At 46.0% G+C, this 21561-nt stretch overlaps 2 protein-coding genes and 1 long non-coding RNA gene across 14 annotated transcripts in view; 2 read left to right on the forward strand and 1 right to left on the reverse strand.

The window, feature by feature from the left end:
- Positions 1-621: 621 nt before the first annotated feature.
- On the forward strand, positions 622-1118 carry LOC139024473 (uncharacterized). Its single transcript, XR_011475796.1, has 2 exons — positions 622-941; positions 1058-1118. It is a non-coding gene; the product is annotated as an uncharacterized lncRNA (long non-coding RNA).
- On the reverse strand, positions 1117-15472 carry LOC112071233 (kelch repeat and BTB domain-containing protein 2). Of its 2 annotated transcripts, XM_024138697.2 has the most exons (6): positions 15319-15472; positions 14868-15032; positions 10417-11148; positions 6708-6873; positions 4179-4412; positions 1117-3576 (listed from the first exon to the last, which is right to left on the reverse strand). In XM_024138697.2, the coding sequence occupies exons 3-6, from the start codon at positions 10587-10589 to the stop codon at positions 2248-2250; spliced, it is 1902 nt and encodes a 633-aa protein (XP_023994465.1). In that variant the 5' UTR covers positions 10590-11148; positions 14868-15032; positions 15319-15472; the 3' UTR covers positions 1117-2247. The 2 variants fall into 2 exon arrangements, with proteins under 2 accessions (XP_023994465.1, XP_023994466.1); XM_024138698.2 differs by lacking the exon at positions 14868-15032.
- Positions 14775-21561, forward strand: part of LOC112071232 (bucky ball-like) — an 11865-nt gene continuing 5078 nt past the window's right edge. For 4 of the 11 annotated variants that reach the window (XM_024138686.2, XM_024138695.2, XM_024138696.2 and 1 more), the window contains exon 1: positions 18057-18343. In XM_024138686.2, the coding sequence (XP_023994454.1) occupies positions 18337-18343 (7 nt within the window). In that variant the 5' untranslated portion in view covers positions 18057-18336. Of the gene's footprint in view, positions 14856-16060; positions 16364-18056; positions 18344-18484; positions 18645-18674; positions 18990-21561 lie in introns of those variants that run through there. The other 7 variants (XM_024138689.2, XM_024138694.2, XM_024138693.2 and 4 more) reach the window with 6 other exon arrangements.

The raw sequence follows: 21561 nt of genomic DNA on the forward strand, positions 1-21561 counted from the left end.
AATCAAGTGTACTTAAAAATCAACGAACACACATTAAATCCATCATGTGAAAATAACGAGTAGTTGAGAAAAACGTTTTGGTATATTTTTTTAATAAATTAAAACGTTCATTCAAAAATACAGTGCCAAAGGAACATGATGCAGCCAAACATGCTAGTACGGTTCGTCATGAAGCACCTGTGCTCATGTTTTAAAGTTGAAACCAGGACGCAGCGCCGTCCGCTCCTTCCCGACCACCCTCCATTTTGTTCCGTTTCCACTACGGCTAGTGGTTGCTGGGACAATCCCCATAGCAACAGCCCTGGGCCAGCCCTCTTTCCTTCTCAGACCCAATCAGCAGCAAGAGTCCTCAATATTTCACTCACAAGAAAATGTAAAATCAGATAAGGGGGGTGGATACCTATACACAATCACACTACAGTAATGTCTGATATTAAATACACTAATACAAAATAGATCCTGGTTATTTTCCACACACTAAAACAGTTTCTTTTTTTAAAGATATGAAAAATATATATTTTAGTATATTTATTTCAGCAGCTTGGAAATAATGCATGAGCCCAAAAATCTATAGTTGTTGATAGAGTGAAGCAGGTGTGTGGTTGATGATCGTACAGATAGAGAGTGAAGCAGGTGTGTGGTTGATGATCGTACAGAGAGAGAGTGAAGCAGGTGTGTGGTTGATGATCGTACAGAGAAAGAGAGAAGCAGGTGTGTGGTTGATGATCGTACAGAGAGAGAGAAGCAGGTGTGTGGTTGATGATCGTACAGAGAGAGAGTGAAGCAGGTGTGTGGTTGATGATCGTACAGAGAGAGAGAGAAGCAGGTGTGTGGTTGATGATCGTACAGAGAGAGAGAAGCAGGTGTGTGGTTGATGATCGTACAGAGAGAGAGAGAAGCAGGTGTGTGGTTGATGATCGTACAGAGAGAGAGTGAAGCAGGTGTGGTTGATGATCGTACAGAGAGAAGCAGGTGTGTGAGTTTGATATGATCGTACAGAGAAAGAGAGAAGCAAGGTGTGTGTGGTTGATGATTACAGAGAGAGAGCGTGAAGCAGGTGTGTGGTTGATGATCGTACAGAGAGAGAGCGTGAAGCAGGTGTGTGGTTGATGATCGTACAGAGAGAGAGTGAAGCAGGTGTGTGGTTGATGATCGTACAGAGAGAGAGTGAAGCAGGTGTGGTTGCGAAGACCTGCATAAAAAAAAACTATTAAAAAAAAACAGAGCCGGCATAAATCCTCTTATCACTATGCTGAGACGGAGGTCAGTTAGTGTTGGCGCTGTTCTGTAAACTTCCGGCTGGCTGTGTGGAAGACCTGTGTCCAGAGAGATTGACTAAGTAAGCGTCCACAATGGCTCCCTATAGAGTGCACTACTTTTGACCAGAGCCATATGGCCGAGCTCAAGAAGCGTACGGTTGCCCTATGGACCCTGGTCAAAGGTAGTGCACTCTGTAGGGAATAGGGAGCCATTGTGAACGCAACTCTAGGAGACAGGCTAGAGGGGCGGTAGTGTACCAGGGGAGACAGGGGCTTGTGTGGGTGTCTGGGACCGAGAGGTGAAGAGTGACAGGACCTGCAGTCACCACCTAGAACCCTCTCCCACACCTCCCCGTTCCCACTGAGACACCTCAGACCTCTGCCCTGTCCCCTGGATGTTCCAATACCATGTGCATCCCAAAATGGCACCCTAATTCTAGATTTTTTTWAAAAAAGCACTTATTTTGGCAAGAAGCCTATAGCGCTCTAATCAAAAGTAGTGCCCTACAAACAGGGAGCCATTTGGGACACAAGCCAGGTGTCCCTGGGAAAGACACGTGGATTGAAAACAGTGTTGAGATGGAGATCGGGGGGGGGGGGTTTGGTACAGTTTCCATCATTATTCCAAGGAGACTGTCACCTGTAAGTGCATCATCATCATCACAAACATATCAGTTTACTTGTGATAATAAAGTCAGAACTGGCAACAACAAAAAATTAAGTTCAAATCCTAGTATTTGGAGGGGGAATCGTTTTTTCGTTTCTCTCCTACATTTTGAATGTCTGACTGTTCAGTACTGTTTGTTTGTCAGCAACAGCCAGCCAGGCAGACCAGCCTTTAAAATGCAGCAAGTCTAGTAATTGTCAGATGCCTCTGATCCAGATAGCAACCCACTTAGTGCCTCAGTACTGTGGTAATCTACTCCTCCGACCCCCTCAAGCCTTCAGGGCCACCCCTCCAACACGTCCAGAGGTGAAAGGTCAAGAGTTATATGTGAGGGAGAGACACCATCTCCCCGTCCACCTGAAACTCCTCGGCCCCGTCGGGGGAGAACAGGTAGGTGGGTGGTTTCCATGGGGACTCCTCCAGACAGGACGGGTACAGCTTCCCCACAGAGCAGCAGAAGTCCTTCCCCAGGTCCCATAGGACCCGCTCAGACACGGGCTGCCTCAGGAACCAGCGGTCCAGCTCCAGGTCGTACTGGTAGATGGCGTACTTGGCGCGCTCGTTCATGTGAGTCTCACGCATGAAGATGCAGAGAGAACCCGGGAGGACCACAGCCCGCACGCACGGGTCCGAGTAACGCTTGGCGGGGATGTTGGCGGCCAGGCGCCACTCGTTCTTGCCGACGTCGTAGATCTCCACGGTGACCGAGGAGCCGTCGATGGTGCTGGTAGGCATGCGGACACCCGAGCTGCTGACCAAATGGAGCCCACCGATATAGAAGATGAGGTCACCGAAGGCAGCGGCGGAGGCAAAGCAGCGACTGGTCTTCCTCATGGCCATCTCTACCCAGGTGTCAGCGCGGGGGAAGTAGCAGTACATGAGGTCGTGGGTCATCACGTAGACACAGCCGTGTGCCGCTACGGACGTGGTCCAGTTCCAGGCGCAGGGGAGAGGAGACGTCATGGCCCACTCGTCTTTCTCACAGTCGTAGCGCTCTACAGTACGTTTATTCAGCTCCCCGCCCACGTTGTCCCCCCCGATGGCGTAGATGTAGCCCTCACAGTAGACCAGAGAGGGCTTGATGCGGGCACACATCATGGGCGTCTTGGGCAACCAGGTGTTCTGCTGGGCATCGAACCAGAAGAAGCTGTCCACCGACCGGAACACCGTCTGCATCTTGCTGCCGCTCTTCCCGTGGTTGGCGATTGAGTTCTTCAGCGGGATCTGCCCGCCGGCGATGAACACGTCGTTGTCGGGGGTGACGAGCGTTCCCACCTTCTGAAGGTCGCCGGGTGGGTTGCCGAGCTTGTAGACCTTCTCAGCCTGCGGGCTGTAACACACTACCGTGTGGTTGGGGCCCGTCGTCACCTGACCCATGTCAGCCGGCGACTCGGACGTAGCCTCCATGAAGATCAGCATCTCCTCCTTGGTCATCCCCAGGCGGGGTTTGAAGAACTTGGGCATGGACTTGTAGAGGCCCTGCACTACGACAGACTTGTCGTTAGGAGGTAGGCCCTGGAACCAGGCGCGCTGCGTCACCTCAGACAGAGCGTCGATGCGGATCTGGCTGAGCACCGAGGAGAGGTACTGGGACCTGGCCTGCATGTTGTACTCAAGCCACAGCATGGCTGCCTCTCGCACCGTCTCCTCCTGAGAGAAGAAGAAGAAGAGAATGTTTATCATCCCATGGGCAGTAATTTGGGGGTATTCCAGAAAGCAGGACTATAAAAAGGGATACTTTAGGATTTTGGCAACGAGACCCTTTATCTTGAGTCAGATGAACTCATACATACCATTTTTACATTTCAGAGCAGTTTGAAAGAAGTTGCTAGCGATTGCTAACTGGCGTTGGCACAATGACTGGACGTCTCTGTATCTGATAGCATTACAGGCATTTTGCTAATGATTGTTAGTATTGGCTCACCAAACTACCTTTAACTTTCTTCATACTGGCCACAGAGACATGTTCATCTAACTCTCGGGAACTAGATACAGGCCCTCATTGCCAGAATCTCAAAGTATTCCATTAAGTTAGCTTATATGTGGCTAACTCTTGGTTGTTGTTGTCAAACCAGTTATACCATGCCATTTTCAAAAAGCTGAAATTTATTTCAAGCCATTTTCGACAGTTAGCTGGCCAAGTCATTGATCCTGCTTGCTGGATCAGAACCACGCTTTACCGACGATAGTCCGTAGAAAATACACACAGCCAACAATATGAAGACAAAGTATAAAAATAAAATGGTAACCACCTTCTCCACGTTGAGGTTGTCTGAGCTCAGTACGTCGACCAGCAGCTCGTGGGACAGCTGTAGGAAGGCCTCCTGACGGTAGACTACGGAGAACTTGTGTTCCACCATTCGCTTGGCGCTTTGCTTCAGCTCCACACAGGAGAACAGGTCCCCGATGCTCAGCATCCGGACACAGTTGTCAGCGTGGATCTTCTTCACCAGGTAGTCCCTGCACTGCAGTAGCACGTCCTCTACCTGTATTCGGGGGGGGGGGGTATTAACACTAACCTTAGTTGAATGAGGTCACAGGATGAGAGCATTTGTTAAAATGAATAAACATTTGTTATAGAAAACCAGCCAACCACAGTATGAAAAACTACCAGGACAAACATTGTGATTATGTTAGTAAGAATAAATTACAATCATTGTCCATTTGGCCTATACATAATCCCCATTCATTAATCCTCATTCATTAATGCTCCGAGTCCACTGATCAGAAATTGGACACCAGGGGACGTAAGACACCAGGGGACGTAAGACACCAGGGGACGTAAGACACCAGGGGACGTAAGACACCAGGGGACGTAAGACACCAGGGGACGTAAGACACCAAGGGGACGTAAGGTTACAACATCAATCCGTCATTCAAACGTTTCGAATACAAGTGCGCTGGTCTGCAGACCCCAAACCAATCCAAATGTGGTCAGAAAATCAATACAATGAGTCGTTGGTTCAGCTACTAGAGACAACACATCTGGCTATACCTGCTGAACGGGGCTTAACATGTATTTCATGGTTCACCATATAGTGGAAATAAAAAAGCTCAGTGTATATGATCACGTTTAAATACACAGGGTAAAGTTGATAACGTCATATTGGAGGAAAACAAAATCACTTGTGGTGCACACTGCATGGTCAAGGCGACAGGAGAAGACTCAGAAAAACATCGTCAAAACCACTCTATTTTCAGGGTGAATCAAAGTTGAGAGAGATACAGTTTAAGTCGAAGTTTACATTAACCTTAGCCAAATAAACTGAGTTTAAAATGTTTCACACATGCCTGACATTTAATCCTAGTAAACATTCCCTGTTTTAGGTCAGTTAGGATCACCACTTATTTGAAGAAAGTGAAATGTCAGAATAATTGTAGAGAGAATGATTTATTTACTTTTTTGCCACATCTTTGGAAGTATGCTTGGGGTCATTGTCCATTTGGAAGACCAAGTTTCTGACCAAGATTAACTTCCTGATATCCTGAGATGTTGCTTCAATATATCCACAATTTCCCACCTCATGATATCTCTATATTGTGAAGTGCACCAGTCCCTCCTGCAGCAAAGAACCCCCACAATATGATGCTGCCACCCCCGTGCTTCACGGTGGGATGGTGTTCTTCGGCTTGCAAGCTTCCCATTTTCCTTCAAAGACAACAATGGTCATTATGGCCAAAACAGTTTTATTTTTGTTTCATCAGCCAAGAGGGACATTTCTCCTAAAAGTACGATCTTTGTCCCATGTGCAGTTGCAAACCGTAGTCTGGCTTTTTTAATGGCGGTTTTGGAGAAGTGGCTTGTTCCTTGCTCAGCGGCCTTTCAGGTTATGTCGATATAGGACTCGTTTTACTGTGGATATAGATACTTTTGTACCCGTTTCCTCCAGCATCTTCACAAGGTCCTTTGCTTGTTGTTCTGGGATTGATTTGCAAACTTTTTTCACCAAAGTACGTTCATCTCTAGGAGACAGAACGCATCTCCTTCCTGAGCGGTATGATGGCTGCGTGGTTCCATGGTGTTTATACTTGCGTACTATTGTTTGTACAGATGAACGTGGTACCTTCAGGCATTTGGAAATTGCTCCCAAGGATGAACCAGACTTGTGGTCTAAAATGTTATTTTCTGAAGTCTTGGCTGATTTCTTTTGATTTTCCCATGATGTCAAGCAAAGAGGCACTGAGTTTGAAGGTAAGCCTTGAAATACATCCACAGGTACACCTCCAATTGACTCAAATGATGTCAATTAGCCTATCAGAAGCTTCTAAAGCCATGACATCATTTTCTGGAGTTTTCCAAGCTGTTTAAAAGGCACTGTCAACTTAGTGTATGTAAACTTCTGACCCACTGGAATTGTGATCCAGTGAATTATAAGCGAAATATTCTGTCTGTAAACAATTGTGGGAAAAATGAGTTGTGTCGCACAAAGTAGATGTCCTAACAGACTTGCCAAAACTATAATTTGTTTACTAGAAATTTGTGGAGTGGTTGAAAAATGAGTTAATGATTCCAACCTAAGTGTATGTAAACTTCCGACTTCAACCGTCTGTCTGTTCATTGGTTGTCATAGCTCATTTGTAAACAAATTATTAATATACTTTTAGCAAACACTTAATCTGCAAAAATGTGTAAGTGGGTTTTGGTGATTTCAGAACAAAAAAACCTAGGCTGCATTGCCCCCCCCTAATCTGATAGTGGGGTGGTAGATGCCTAGTCTCCTTTGTGGCTCAAATCAGGTGCCAACATAGTACATATACCATAGACATGTGACGTGTCCTACCTGGAGGAAGCATGCCGTCTCATAAAGGGGCTCCACAGTGTTGTCGTTAATAGCCAGGTTGCCTGTATAGGCATATGTGATGATCATCTGCAGGGTGGCTGGGTTCACGTTCCTCAGGTGAACATGACTCTGTTTACTCTCAGACAGACCACTCATAAACATGGCCCTGAAGAGGAGAGGAGAACAGGACAGAGTTACTCTCAGACAGACCAATAAGGCTCTGGTCAAAAGTAGTGCACGTGGTAGGGAATAGGATGCTTTTTGGGCCGCTGCGGTAGACTGTCAATCCCAGCAGCCCCAGTTGAACTCAGGCATGAGACTAAAACCAGTGACCAGACCACAGCATGTTCTCTGGCTGTGTACTCTGTGGCTCAACACCCCAGCCAGCCATAGCGTCCTCCCCCCTCCCGACACCCACAGAAGGAGACCTTAGATAGGGGTTCTCTCTCAGCACTTGCGAAACAACGTATCCTCTAAGAAGCATTCCCCCCGATATGCACGTATCCTCTAGAAGTCACCCCCCCCAGTACAGCCGTATCTCTAGAAGCACCCCCCCCCCAATACAGCCGTATCTCTAGAAGCCCCCCCCCCGCAATACAGCTATCCTAGCCCATGATCCTCTACAGAAGCACCCCCCCCCCAATCAGCGTCTTCTGAGAAGCACACCCCATAGCCGTATCTCTAGAAGCATCCCCCCGATCAGCGTATCCTACAAGCACCCCCCCCCAAAAGCGTATCCTCTAAGCATCCCCCCCCCAGATACAGCCGTCTCTTCTAGAAGCTCCCCATAAGCCGTATTCAGAAGCATCCCCCCCCCGATGAACGCAGCGTATCTCTAGAAGCACCCCCCCCACAAGGCCGTATCTCTAGAAGCACCCCTCCCCCGATACAGCCGTATCTCTAGAACAGCCCCCCCCCATACAGCTGTAATCCTCTAGAAGCCACCCCCGATACAGCCGTATCCTCTAGAAAGCACCCCCCCCCATATGCGACCCTAGCGCACTCGTACGAAGCGTCCACACATCCCCCCCCCGATACAGCCGATTCTCTAGAAGCACCCCCCCCCCGATACAGCCGTATCTCTAGACAGATCCCGATACAGAGCTCGTATCCTCTAGAAGCACCCCCCATACAGCCGTTACCTCTAGATAGCACCCCCCCCGATCAGCCGTATCCTCTGAAAGCACCCCCCCCCCCCATACAGCTGTATCTCTAGAAGCACCCCCCAATACAGCCGTATCCTCTCTAGAAGCACCCCCAATACAGCGTATCCTCAGAGCACCCCCCAACAGCGTATCCTTTAAGAAGCACCCCCCATACAGCGCGTATCGGCTCTAGAAGCACCCCCCAAACAGCGTATCCTCTAGAGCACCCCCCCCAATACAGGCCTATCTCTCTAGAAGCACCCCCCCCATACAGAGCTATGCTCTAGAAGCACGCGTCCCCCCAATACAGCCGTATCTCTTAAAGCACCCCCGCCCCCCGATATTCATGGCCGATCTCATAGAAGCATCCCCCGTCCCGTAATACAGGCGTAGCCTCTAGAGCGACCCCCCCCATACAGGATCTCTAGAGATATCCGCCGTCAGCCGTTCTAGGAGTGACCCCGCCCGCCGCCCTTTAAGGCCGTCCCTGAAAACCATCACGGCCTCAGAGCACCCACAGCCGCGTATATCGCGGTCTAGAAGACCCCCCCCTACACCGTGAGTCCCGTCGTAAGAAGCACCTTCCGCCCCGGGAATGACAGCCGCGTATTCTAGAGCTCCCGCGATAGAGGTAGTCCTAGACACCACCCCTGGCATACAGCCGTATCCTCTGTAGAAGCATCCCCCCCCGATTACCGATGAAGCCGGTATGCCTCTTAGAAGCACTCCGGCCCCCCGATAGCAGCCGTATCCTCTAGAAGCGACCCCCCCATCCGAGACATCGTATCCTGCTATGAGAGCACCTCCCCCCCCAATACAGCCGTATCCTCTAGAGCACCCCCCCCCGCCAACAGCCGTACCTCTAGAAGCACCCCCCCCTCAATACAGCCGTAATCCTCTAGTAAGCACCGCCCCTTCCCAGATATCAGCCGTATCTCTAGAGCACCCCCCCCCCCGATACAGCCGTATCCTCTAGAAGCACCCCCCCAATACAGCCGTACCTCTTAGAAGCACCCCCCCATACAGCCGTTACCTCTTAGAAGCACCCCCCCCCTACAGCCGTATCCTCTAGAAGCACCGCAATACAGCCGTATCCTTCTAGAGACATCCCCTCCGATACAGCCGTATCTCTAGAAGCACCACCCCCATACAGCGTATCCTCTAGAGCATCCCCCCCGATACAGCCGTATCCTCTAGAAGCACCCCCCCGATACAGCCGTATCTCTAAAGCACCCTCAGCCGTCCAGAAGCACCCCCCCCCCAATAAGGCCGTATCCTCTAGAAGGCCCCCCCCCCCAATACAGCCGTATCCTCTAGAAGCACCCCCCCAATACAGCCGTATCCTCTAGAAGCACCCCCCCCCAATACAGCCGTATCCTCTAGAGACCCCCCCCCCCCATACAGCGTATCCTCTAGAAGCACCCCCCCCCCCCCCCCATACGCCGTATCCTCTAGAAGCGTCCTACCTGCTCATCTCATGTCCCCAGCAGATCAACTACACTCATTCATACCGTCTGTGTATCCATGGTGTGCCCCTCTCACGCTCGCTCTGAATTTCACTGTATCCCAAATGGCACCCTATTCCCTACATAGTGCACTACTTTAGCCCAGGGCTCATAGGAGAGCATATATGGTGGTTTGTTTACTGCTCACAACAGGATCTGGATCTGCCAGGGTCATGCTCTGGATGTTACACAACGCTGCAGGCATCCCCCTGCCTGGCCCCCCTCCCCAGGTCTCCTTCCCAGCTCTGTGTGCGTGACAAGGCTTCCCTTTCCCTGCAGCGAGGGGAGGAGGGACACCTCTCGAGGAGGGAAGAGAAGGGAGGGGGCGAGCCAGAGGGGGGGGGGGACCTCTGAACCCTAGAGGGGAAATGCTTTGCATGTTGTCACCGCATATCGAGTGGCGTGTGTGGGAACCAGTGTAGAGCTTGTTCCAGGTTGCACCCTATTCCCTATATACTGTTGACCTGGGCCCATAGGCAGTAGGGTGCCGTTTGGGACACAACCCATGGTCTAATAACGGTTGCTGTTTACTAAGACATATATAGAGGTATGCGTGTTACTGTTTGTCCGCACCTTTTATTTAACCCTGATTTCACCAGGTAGGCCAAGATAACGCAAAGCAGACAAAACAAAGCTTGCATCTCACTCGGCAACAGTTATTGGTAATACTCCCCAAACAAATGATTTGAACCCGTGGTTCAGGAAGTATCCCAGGGTAGGCCCAGGGGCTTCTGATAGAAGCACAACATTAGATGACTAAAGTGCTGCAGTGGAGTCTCAAATGGAACCCTATATATAGTGTACTACTTTTGACCAGAGACTTAATAGGGAAATAGGGTGCCACTTGGGACACACGCCAGGAGTGATTTAATGGTTTCCCCCAATAGGCCTGCTGCTGTACTGTAGTACTGGTACGGAACGTTCTGCTGAACAGAACAGGACAGTGACTCACCTGAAATACAAGCTGTATGAGACAGTACAGTGGACTACATAGGGGCCCATAGACATGTCCTCTGGTCAAAAGTAGTACACTACGTAGGGAACGTGGAGTTAACTCACCTGAAATAGGAGCTGCATGTGGCCAGGACCATCTTGTGACAGGGGAACTCGTGGTCCTCCACCAGCAACACCACGTCAGTTAGTAACTTCTGTTCATAAAACAACTTGAGCTGCTCTAGCAGGGAGACAGCGTAGTCCGTGTTGACTGGCCTGCGCTCATTGAGATCCGACATCGTTGCATCCCATGAAATCGCGCCCCAGTTTCAGTAGTTAACAAAGCCGGTAAAAGAACCGGGCTCCAAAACCAACCTGGAAAGTATGTTGGGTTTTTATTTATTAAAAACAAAAACAAGTCCCAGAGAGACCCTGCTGTTTTGTGACACCAGTGTTGGCTGATCGACAGAACAGGCGTGTCCCAGGACCAGGTTAAAGTACTTCTGCAGCAAAAAAACAAAACAGCAACTCCTCCTGTTCCCCACTGATGGATGAGCAGTTAGGGAGACCAATCAGGTTGGTTCCTCTCTCAGCAGGGAGACCAATCAGGTAGCATCCTCCAACTGGGCTCTCTATCTGTAGGGCGTTGTCTAGAACTTCCAGAGTATACCAGTCAGTTCTGGTGGGTCAGTCTCGGCTGTGTTGTCCCTCCTTGCTCTGTATAGCCCAGACAGACAGGTCTCTCTCAGGGCATAGAGAGAGAGACAGACAGGCACCAGGGACTGGATGGAGGTAGTGGGGACAGAGACAGACTGGCTGTGGTGGTGGAGATGGTGACACTGCTACATCAGTTCTGGGCTGAAAACACAGATTCAGAATCAATCAAACCACTTTCCATCAATCAAATCAGGTCCAGGATACAGAAACCCTAGTTGTTTATATAGTGCACTACTTTAAAACACCTACTCATTCAAGGGTTTTTTCTTTATTTTTACTAATTTCTACATTGTAGAATAATAGTGAAGACATCAAAACTATGAAATAACACATATGGAATCATGTAGTAACCAAAATAAAAAACAATTTTATATTTGAGATTCTTTAAAGTAGCCACCCTTTGCCTTGATGACAGCGTTACACTCTTGGCATTCTCAACCAGCTTCATGAGGTAGTCACCTGGAATGCATTTCAATTAACAGGTGGGCCTTGTTAAAAGTTAATTTGTGGAATTTCTTTCCTTCTTAATGCGTTTGAGCCAATCAGTTGTGACAAGGGCGTTGGTAAATTGGTAAACTCTGATTTACCACCCCAAGATATCCCTGCACAACGTCTATTTGTGGCCCTACTGGATGGAAACTACAAATGTAATGGCTGTGCTCAATGCAATGGCACTTATAAATGTAGATCCTTAAAAACACCCCCAAACAGGGAAACAGATCCCAATCGAAGGTGTTATCACATGCTCCTCCACTAAGGCAGTTATTCATCTTATAACTTGTCCTTGTGGTAAAACTTGTGGGTAAAACAAAGCGCGAATTAAAAGTACGTATCGCAGAGCATCGTAGCACCATTAGGTGCCTAAACCCGACTTACCCAGTTGCGTCCCACTTTTTGCAAGAAAACCACTCGATTTCGTCTCTACATTATATTGGCACGGAACATGTCACCGTCCCTAGGAGAGGGGGTGACCTCGACAATTTATTGTTAAAACGAGAGGCTGTCTGGATCTTTAATTTAAAGACCCTCGCTCCCTTCAGTCTCAACATAGACTTTGATTCTTGTGATTTTGCTATTGTACATTTTTGTAGGCTTATGTAGCCAAATTGTATCTATGATCGTACGCTACCCATTTATGTTTTGTATGCCATTTCAATATATGAGAATTAACCAATGATATCAGGCCACACCTGGCCATGATTACAGACACCTGTGTGTGTCTTTAGTCACTATATAAATGAGTCATCCCGCAGTGTTTGTCATTATACCCTGATGAAGACAGCTTGTCTGTCGAAACATTGGACAAATATTTTTGCATCTGATCTCCTAGAGCGTGCGGCTCTCCTTTATATATTTATATTTTGATTTGTTTTACACTTTTTGGTTAATACATTATTTAATAGTTTTGATGTCTTCATCAGAAAAACCCTGGAATGAGTTGGTGTCCAAACTTTTGACTGGTACTGTACATCTTATCACTCTCTCCCCTCAGCCTATCAGATCAGCCCACATCCCTTCTGCATGAGAAAAGTGCACTGTCAACAATCTGGTCTACCCTTGCAGGTCACCTCCCTCCATCCATCCTCCTATCCCTCCCTCCGCTTGGAGAGACTCATTGCACTCGCTGACAGCCAGACAGCTACGTGCCTGTGTCTTGTCTAGCAATTGGCAGCCTGACACAGGGAGAGTGACACACACTGATAAAAACCCAGATTCACTTGTTAATGGGGCACTACTAAGCGCACCATAAAAAGTGTGTTTAAAAATCAAAACTAGAGCACAGCTTTGTAAGCCAACACCACGCATAGGTTGTCCCAAATGGCACCCCAATCCCTACATTGGTCAAAAGTAGTAACACTTATGTAGGGAATAGGGAGCCATTTGGAACACAACATAGTCATATCCTGGATGACTTTAGCCTCCATCCCTGGCACGCTGCCATGCTACAAAGCTATCAAGGCACTTTTATTATCAACCCATTGGCTTAAATAAATGGTGCAGTCTACCCTATACAGTCCTACCAATGCCAAACTAAGGCAATGGGTAACCAAAACAGCACATTTCTCCACGTTAACCATGTCTGCGTTTACACAGGCAGCCCAATTCTGAGAGAGAGAGTGAGAGATAGGATCTATAGCTTATCTATCTACCTGGCCTGCAGTCAAATGTAGGCCTATAAATAATTTATTATTTGCCTCAAACAGCAAGTAAACAAAGTCTGTCATTCTCAATGGATGTAAAAAAAATATATATAAAAAAAAAAGTTCCTCAATGTAGCCTATTTGAAAAATATTTACAGCTCTCTCCCTTTCGATAACCACTCAGCAAAGTCGAAAACAGYAATGCTCTGATCCGGTGGAAACTTCATAAAATATGCCTACATGATTACTTCTTATCCCTTAAGCAAATAGCCTACAGCAGTGTCTGGAGCGGGAAACTGAGGCCAAGAATATTTGATACAATGTTGCAAGTTTGCTAGCACCAGCTTCTGGCTGGACCAAGTTAATAGTTGATACAACTTGTCAAGTTCTTTGCATAACCAATGTGATTTATAGGATACATTTTTTTTAAATTTTAAATCAGGATAATTTCTACCTGTGATGGTTTTTAATTTGTTGGCTTTACATAGACAATAGAAGTTACAAATCTAAAAGTATAATTTCGTTATAATTTTGATTAACCACATGACATTGAGATATGAAGAATATTATAAATGAAACTGTTCGACAAATTTGCATATGAAAATCATAACTGGTACACAGATCAGTAGAAATGGTAGGATAACCTGGGACTCCACATGGAAAAGGTTACCGACCGCTGGTGTAGCCTATACCGGTAACTTCAGAACCTTAATGGCAGAATCTGTGAAGGCCCGCAAGAGGAGGGTCGGGAAGTTTTTTTCTTCTTCTGGTTACGCTATATTGATCTCTGGCTCCCTCTTCGGTAGTTTGTGTGTCTGAATTTTTAATCCCAGTGTTTAAAGCGTCAAACAAGCTCAATAGTCTATATATGGAAAAATACGTTTTAAAGAAACAGACTACGCTCGGTCGACCGAGATTTTATTTATTCGGGGACAGCCGTAACTGGCAACATTGATGGCGGCCATGCACCAAAACATGGTGTACTACTAGTTAGGATAATCACGTTGGCCATCTCACTTCACATGCCAATGTCGTGATTCGTGCGTTTATGCCCTCCTCCCCACAACATGGGACATGACGCTGGCTAATATAAATATGACCAACTTTAGCCTGTGTACCGTCTGAAACCTTTTTGTAGGTAGCTAGCTGCCTAACGTTAGCCAACTAGCTATCGGTTGGTTAGCACACTCGTCTAGCTAACGTTAACATAGCCAGCTAAAAGCTGTTGTATTGAATTTAGAGCGCTGAAACTCGATACCATTTGCGGTAGTTAGCTAGTTTAACTAGAACATTACTAGTGTTTACTAGTTGCTAACGTTAGTTATGCATTACATGACATCCTTACTGCTAGGCCACATTCACGGTCACTATGTAAAAATAACTGTTAACTTAGTTGATTGGTTAACTTGGTGACTAATTTCATGGTGATAATTCAAATCAATGTATATACATCTGGTTAGTTAGCTAGCGGATTAGCTAGCAAAATTAACTGGTTATCTAGTCAGTGTTATCACGTAAGTTACCGTTACTTTTGTCAGTGCTAGTTACCTTAACATTCTGGCTAACTGGGTTAGTAAGCTAATGTCAGCTAGCTGCATGGGTTACTGCCCCAAATTTCTACTTCTCAACCCCCCCTCCCCCCACCCCCCCCCACAACATGGATAAGCAAGCCAGGCCTTCAGTGGATGTGATGACTTGACTAACTAGGTAACTACTCACCTTTCTTTTTTCGAACCATTTATTCCTTAAAAGTTTGATTGCCAGGTCCCACGCAGTCTAATCGTTGCAGCTGTTAGCTACAGTTTTATCTGTCTTTGGTTATAACGTTGGCTAGTTCGCAAAAAGCGGCAGCTGCTCTTCCCTTCCGGGTACTTCTTGCCCAGACTTACACCCACACATATATCATGACAACCAAATTATTCAGTTAGGTACAGTGATGAACTAAAAATCATATCAATTACGAATTTGAAATCTACCGTTAGGTCCATATTGGTTTCCAGCAGGCTCATAGATCTAACTAAGCACGCAGGTAAATAACAAGCAACGTAACGCTAACTAGCTAGCAAGGGTTAGCTGTTGACGATAACTAGCGTGAGCTGGCTAACAAGCGACAGTTACATTACAAGTTAGCTATGTTTGTCTGTTAAGATTTTAAACAAAAATTCCTTACAAATACAAATTTAAGCGCTATTCCAGCATATTCGATGCCGACCGGTCTTCTCTTGCTATTACAGAAAGCGGCACGCTACGCAAAGATAGTAACTAGCTCCGGAAGCCGAATTTACACAATTACGACAGAAGCAACCAGCAAGACACCTTTATACAAAACGCTGGCGCCGGTTTCCACTAATTACCACAGCCACAAAGTCAAAATGGATTATGTCGTTAAAATTCATGTAAACAACAATTAGCTTTTTTCGTCTCAATGTAGGGTTAGGCATAAGGTTAGCAGTATGGTTAGGTTTAAAATCAGATTTAAAAAATATATATAAATGGTAGAAATAGGCGGGGTTTATGACTTTGTGGCCGTGGTAACTAGTGACGACCGCAGTGCAAGACACCAGGGGCTAAATGAGGATACTGGGCATGCGCCCAACAACTCTCAGCGAGGGGATTCTATCAATGCTCCGGGTTAGCGTTGATTGCGTTCGATTTGGAACCGGGCTGCATCCCGGCCCCCTTGTGTGCAACCACTGTTCTGGCCGACGGCAAAGTCAGTTAAAAACAAGTGATGTAGGTTAAGCACGTGGGGTAGGGAGTAATAATAATATAATATGCCATTTAGCAGACCATTCTATCCAAAGCTACTTACAGTCATGCGTGCATACAATGAATTGCCATTGATCATGACTCTCGGTTCCATGACATTACAAATAAGAGTCGTAGGATGCTCTGTAGCGGGGAGCTTTGTTAAGAGTCTGAACATGTATCACGCATCGCTTGCGGTACTTTTTTGGAAGCATTCATATCTGTGAGAAATAATGTAATACTTTTTTTAAAGGTTAAACAGATACACCTTTAATAGGGTTAGAGTTTCCACACGGCCATATTTCCATGTTACAAGGCTTGTTTACTGAAGACAGGGTGGACTATGTGCTAATTAGCTGTCGGCGTCTCTGAACACCTGTATGTAAACGGAAGACAAAAGCCACAAACTTGTCACTGGAAAATACTGTTGGCTGCAACTGTGTTAAAACAGGTTAAAACAGGGTACAGTAAGTGTATGTTTTACATTTGTGGAATTATTTTGATGTGATATGAAAGTAGACCGGTTTATGTTTTTCGAACCATACCGTATTTGGGAATAGATTCACGTTTAGATGGAGTATTTTGGTCTTTCAAAGCCAATTCTCACTTTGAACATAACAGGTCCTTGGACTTCATGGACTAAGGAGTAATGTTAGGCACCTATAGTCCAGTAATGGGCTAACAATGAGTAAAATGCAGTGTTTTCACATGTAGAAGGGATGCTTGTGATAAACGCTTTATCTGCCTTCGCAATGAAAACTAGTTAGAAAATTCTAACATATATGTTAAGGAAAGGAGATTTTTTATTTTTTTCTGAACGATGCACCATGCTGCCTTGTTGACAATGACCAAGCGTTGCAGATTACCATTAGAGTTGAGCAGGGTGCGCCTCCCTCACCGTCACATTGACGGGATATAGCCCGGTTTAACCAGGGCCATCTTAATCAAATCCCCCCCCCAGTCCATCTTCAACTGTCTCTCCAAGGGAAATGGTGCCCTCTTCTGAAAGAAAATGTTGGTGAAATGTAAAAAAGGGGTGAAAGAACAAATAAATTAGGAGGGGGATCCCGTGTGGGAAAGGGAGTTGAACAGGAGTATGTAGTTCTAGAGGTGTGGTTGGGGGGGGATATGTTAATAGTGAACTTTTACAACCTGTGTAAGAGACTAGGTTTGATGGTCCTTAAGAATGTAGAAGGTCAAGATAGGAGACGGGTAATGTGGTGTGGGGATTTTAATGCTCATAGTACGCTCTGGGGAGAGGGTTACGGACTGATGTAAATGGATAAGTGTTGGAGGAACTACTGGATGAGAAAAGGCTTGTGAGTCTTAATGATGGCCCGGGGGAACTAGGTTTAACCCAGTAACTGGATATGAATCCGCTCTGGGTCTTAATCTGATCTACAGTTCAATGGCAGGCAGATGTAGTTGGTCGGTTTAGGAGGAATCTACAGTGGATAGTTGTCACTATCCTATCATGTGTACTCTAAGATGGTGGAAGATTTAGTAGGCAATGGATTGAGGAGATGGATATTTGGGAAAGCGGAGTGGGGTCAGTTTCAGGAGTTGTGGGAACTGGAGCTGTCTCAGGTTGATCTCAATTCAGATATAGAAACAGTGAATGACGGAGTAAGAACAGCAATAGTAGGGGCCTCAAGGCAGGTGATTCCTATGGGTACAGGGGGCAGAAAGAGCAAGGCAGGTGATTCCTATGGGTACAGGGGGCAGAAAGAGCAAGGCAGGTGATTCCTATGGGTACAGGGGGCAGAAAGAGCAAGGCAGGTGATTCCTATGTACAGGGGGCAGAAAGAGTAACACAGTTCCCTGGTGAATCATTGTCAGGAGGATACAGAGACAGTGGAAAACATATTTCAGTTCCATAAATATGTGAGGGAAAGGGAGCGATTGCTATTAGATTTGAGGAGTAATGGGGTTGAAGATCCAATATTAAGTGAACTGCTGGGGAAATCTTCAGGGGATGTATTTAATTATGTATTTTCGTTTCCTTAGGGAGACGAGAATATTGGGTAGGATTTAAACCTTGAGACGAGAATATTGGGTAGGATTTAAACCTTGAACCTCCTCCTTCTCTGGTCCACACTCCAGTCCAGCTGGTGGCGGTAATGCACCTTAAAGTTGGTTGCCAACCGCCATAAAAATTTCCCAGAAATAAACAGATGATGAGCGCAGGTGTAATCTCTAAAAATGAGTGAACAGTGAGGGCGTTATCCGTAGCTCAAACTATTGAAGAGGAGTGCGTTGTTTTATTTAGCATAGTTTTGAAAGATTAAAACAACCAAGTCTGCCAAGAGAAATTGCTCAGTAGGAACCTCGTTTGATTGACAGTAGAAACGTGTTTCCAATTTAACATGGTGACGTTGTAAAATAGTCCTAATCTAATTTTCAGCGCTCTCATTTTGATAATCATTGGATACGTCAGAAAATGGACGGTAGGCCAACTAACCACATTTCCCCTGGCCCAGTCTATTTAACTGTCAAGTGTTCTGAAAGTTTAAATGTTTAAGTCTCACTGTAACCCATTTATAGACTGCTACCTTTAGCGCCTATTGACAATAGTGCCTATCTTCTAGCATAGTGCATGGGCGCTACATCTGCACAATCGTCTAGGCATGATGTGCATTCCTGATCAATAGGACTACACGTCCCCTGTGCTGTGGACTGGCTCGTACGTAAACCATCCTCCATTCCGGCTGCAAAGGCATCATTTTCCTCAAGCTTCAACGGCGAGAAGTAAGGAAAAAATGCGTACTTTCTTTTAGGAAACTGTTTTCCACAAAGTTGTCCGAAAATACTAAAATGGTGTGATATTGTTTCATAAAGAAAGTAAGCACATTTTCCATTAACGCCATTTTGTCATTAAACCTAGTTAAGGATAGAAATGATGCCTTTGCAGCAGAATGGATGATGCGTACTATCCCGTCCACTGGGAGTACGAGTGTTTTACCAGGAATGCACATCAAGCCGAGATTGTGCTGATCTAGCGACCAGGCACGATCGGCTACTTCTGGCCGGAGGAATGTTGTTAAGAGCCCCTACTGTCGTTATGCTTTTTTTTCCTGTGACGGGTACTGAAAGGTTTGTATCTTACAATAAAATGCCAAACTAATGTAAATATTAGATGTAACACGAAGTTATGCCCATGTGGGAACACGAATCACAAAGTAATTTATCCTGTTAAATAAAAACGGGTTTAAGTGGTGTTATGATGAGTTCCTACATGGGCATAGCTTCATGTTACAGCGCATATTTACAGCAGACATAGGCGGCCACCTGTGCTAATTAGTTATCTAGGGTGCGACAAACACCTTTTTGTGAAAGCATAATGCAGAGAAATCAGAGTTTCTAAATTTTTATCCTATATTTGGAATTGTGTAACATGTATGCAATCAAATTTCCACATGTTTCTGTGCCAATGCACCACGCAAACAATAAACAAAGCACACCAACTTCGGGCACTTAAATAGCTTCAACACCACAAATTGACTGTCAATACATCCCTCTCTACCCAGTATGGAAGGCTTGGCATTCCTCCCTACCCAGTATGGAAGGCTTGGCATTCCTCCCTACCCAGTATGGAAGGCTTGGCATTCCTCCCTACCCAGTATGGAAGGCTTGACATTCCTCCCTACCCAATATGGAAGGCTTGACATTCCTCCCTACCCAATATGGAAGGCTTGACATTCCTCCCTACCCAATATGGAAGGCTTGACATTCCTCCCTACCCAGTATGGAAGGCTTGACATTCTCTGAATGTCATTACACTTTTTGTTGTTTTGTAACAGATTTCTCTTTCCATTCATCAAATGGCTGCGGCACAGTTTGGATAGATATTTTTTATTTATTTGTCAGTTAAATGTTTGAAAGTTGTTATGGTTGGTTTGGCTTTAAGTTGCTTTGGTTGTTTGTGCCACTCAACTGCGCCGGTATATAAAAATGTGTTCTTACCAGATTGACTTATCTTTAACAGGAATTATTAGTCTCTGGGTCTCAGCCAACAACAGGGGTGTGAACAGTTTGGGGTCACATGGGTTGTGAGCTGGTTTGTCACTACACCAATAAATCATAATATCCATCCGGACCTTTGTGTGACTGGACCTTTTCAAATAGTACTTCAGTACCCTGGCTTTAGATGTTTGGGAACGGCAGGTAGCCTAGTGGTTAGAGTGTAGGGGCGGCAGGTAGCCTAGTGGTTAGAGTGTAGGGGCGTCAGGTAGCCTAGTGGTTAGAGTGTAGGGGCGGCAGGTAGCCTAGTGGTTAGAGTGTAGGGGCGGCAGGTAGCCTAGTGGTTAGAGTGTCGGGGCGGCAGGTAGCCATTTTGAGGATGCTGCAATTCTATTTTGGGACAAACGTGTGCAAGTCTACAGGAGACTTTAGAAGTAGCCTAATCAGGTTAAAACATTGTGACTGGTTGTGTTTATGCCACACAAAAGGTAATACATTTTGAAAGTTAAATGATAAATATTTAGGCTATATTGAAGCGTTAGGTTCTTGGTGCATAAGGAAACAGTGGCTTGGATTGGATGTTTTCACTGCAGCCTAAAGTAGAATTTTGTACTCACTTGAAAACAGTAATGCATTTATTTATTGTATTGTGGTGTTATATGCTAGTCTAGGGAGGATAATTGTGTTGTTCCTAAACAAGATCAATAGGGGAGATTTGAGTCTGGTGTCTCATGTCTTCACTGTTCTTTAATGCGTAATGATCCGCCTCTCCGCTACCCATCAGCTATTCATATTGGTTCTTGTGGATTCATATTGAACATTGATGCAGCTTTGAATGTGTTTATGTTTGGTATGGTTGCTAGTTAGCCTGTTGCAGATCTGGACAAACTATCCACCTAGCACTATTGTCACTATGAATGGTGGATAGACAGACAGGTAGACTATATTGTCACTATGAATGGTCGATAGAGGGCAGGATAGACAGACTGGTAGACTATATTGACCTGTGGTATAGTAAAAGTTAGTGTGAAAAGCGTAGTCCATAAGGTAAGTACCAAATATAGGGGAGGCGGAGGCAAGCAGATGAGTAAATATGGCTTGGATGGAAGAAATTACATAGTAAAACCTGCAAAAGAGCAAATGTAAACCGGGGGGATAAATGCACTACCCTCCCCTGTGCCAAAACCCCCCCCAAAAAAGCCCTATCCCCAAAGCAAAAAAATAAAAAGAAGTTAGACAACCCTCCCCTTTTTTGAACCGCTCCAGTAAATGTGGAACTGTCCCTTACTTGAAACATTTCTAACTGATAGTTAAGGGGCATATCAGCATATGTTTCCAAAACAGTTTGGCAAGCTATGATTGTTGACGTTTCTGAATGTTAAAACACCTTGTTTGAATTGTAGTTCGCCAACCAACCGTGGGCGACGCTAACCACTGAAAACCAAACTTAGGAGGGGTTTTCCAGGGCTACTTTCACTGTAGCCTGGTCCCAGATCTGTTGCCTCTTCCTGTAGCCTGGTCCCAGATCTGTTGCCTCCTCCTGTAGCCTGGTCCCAGATCTGTTGCCTCCTCCTGTAGCCTCCTCGCTGTAGCCTGGTCCCAGATCTGTTGCCTCCTCCTGTAGCCTGGTCCCAGATCTGTTGCCTCCTCCTGTAGCCTGGTCCCAGATCTGTTGCCTCCTCCTGTAGCCTGGTCCCAGATCTGT

Source organism: Salvelinus sp. IW2-2015, unplaced genomic scaffold (genome assembly GCF_002910315.2).
Source record: "Salvelinus sp. IW2-2015 unplaced genomic scaffold, ASM291031v2 Un_scaffold1552, whole genome shotgun sequence".
Lineage (NCBI taxonomy): Eukaryota > Metazoa > Chordata > Actinopteri > Salmoniformes > Salmonidae > Salvelinus > Salvelinus sp. IW2-2015.

What these genes read in the sequence shown, in the direction of transcription:
- LOC112071233 (XM_024138698.2), bottom strand. Translation starts at nt 10,589, where the DNA reads ATGTCGGATCTCAATGAGCGCAGGCCAGTCAACACGGACTACGCTGTC. An exon ending in ACATGCAGCTCCTATTTCAG is followed by an intron (nt 6,874 to 10,416) that starts GTGAGTTAACTC and finishes TCTCCTCTTCAG; the next exon opens with GGCCATGTTTATGAGTGGTC. An exon ending in AGACGGCATGCTTCCTCCAG is followed by an intron (nt 4,413 to 6,707) that starts GTAGGACACGTC and finishes CCCCGAATACAG; the next exon opens with GTAGAGGACGTGCTACTGCA.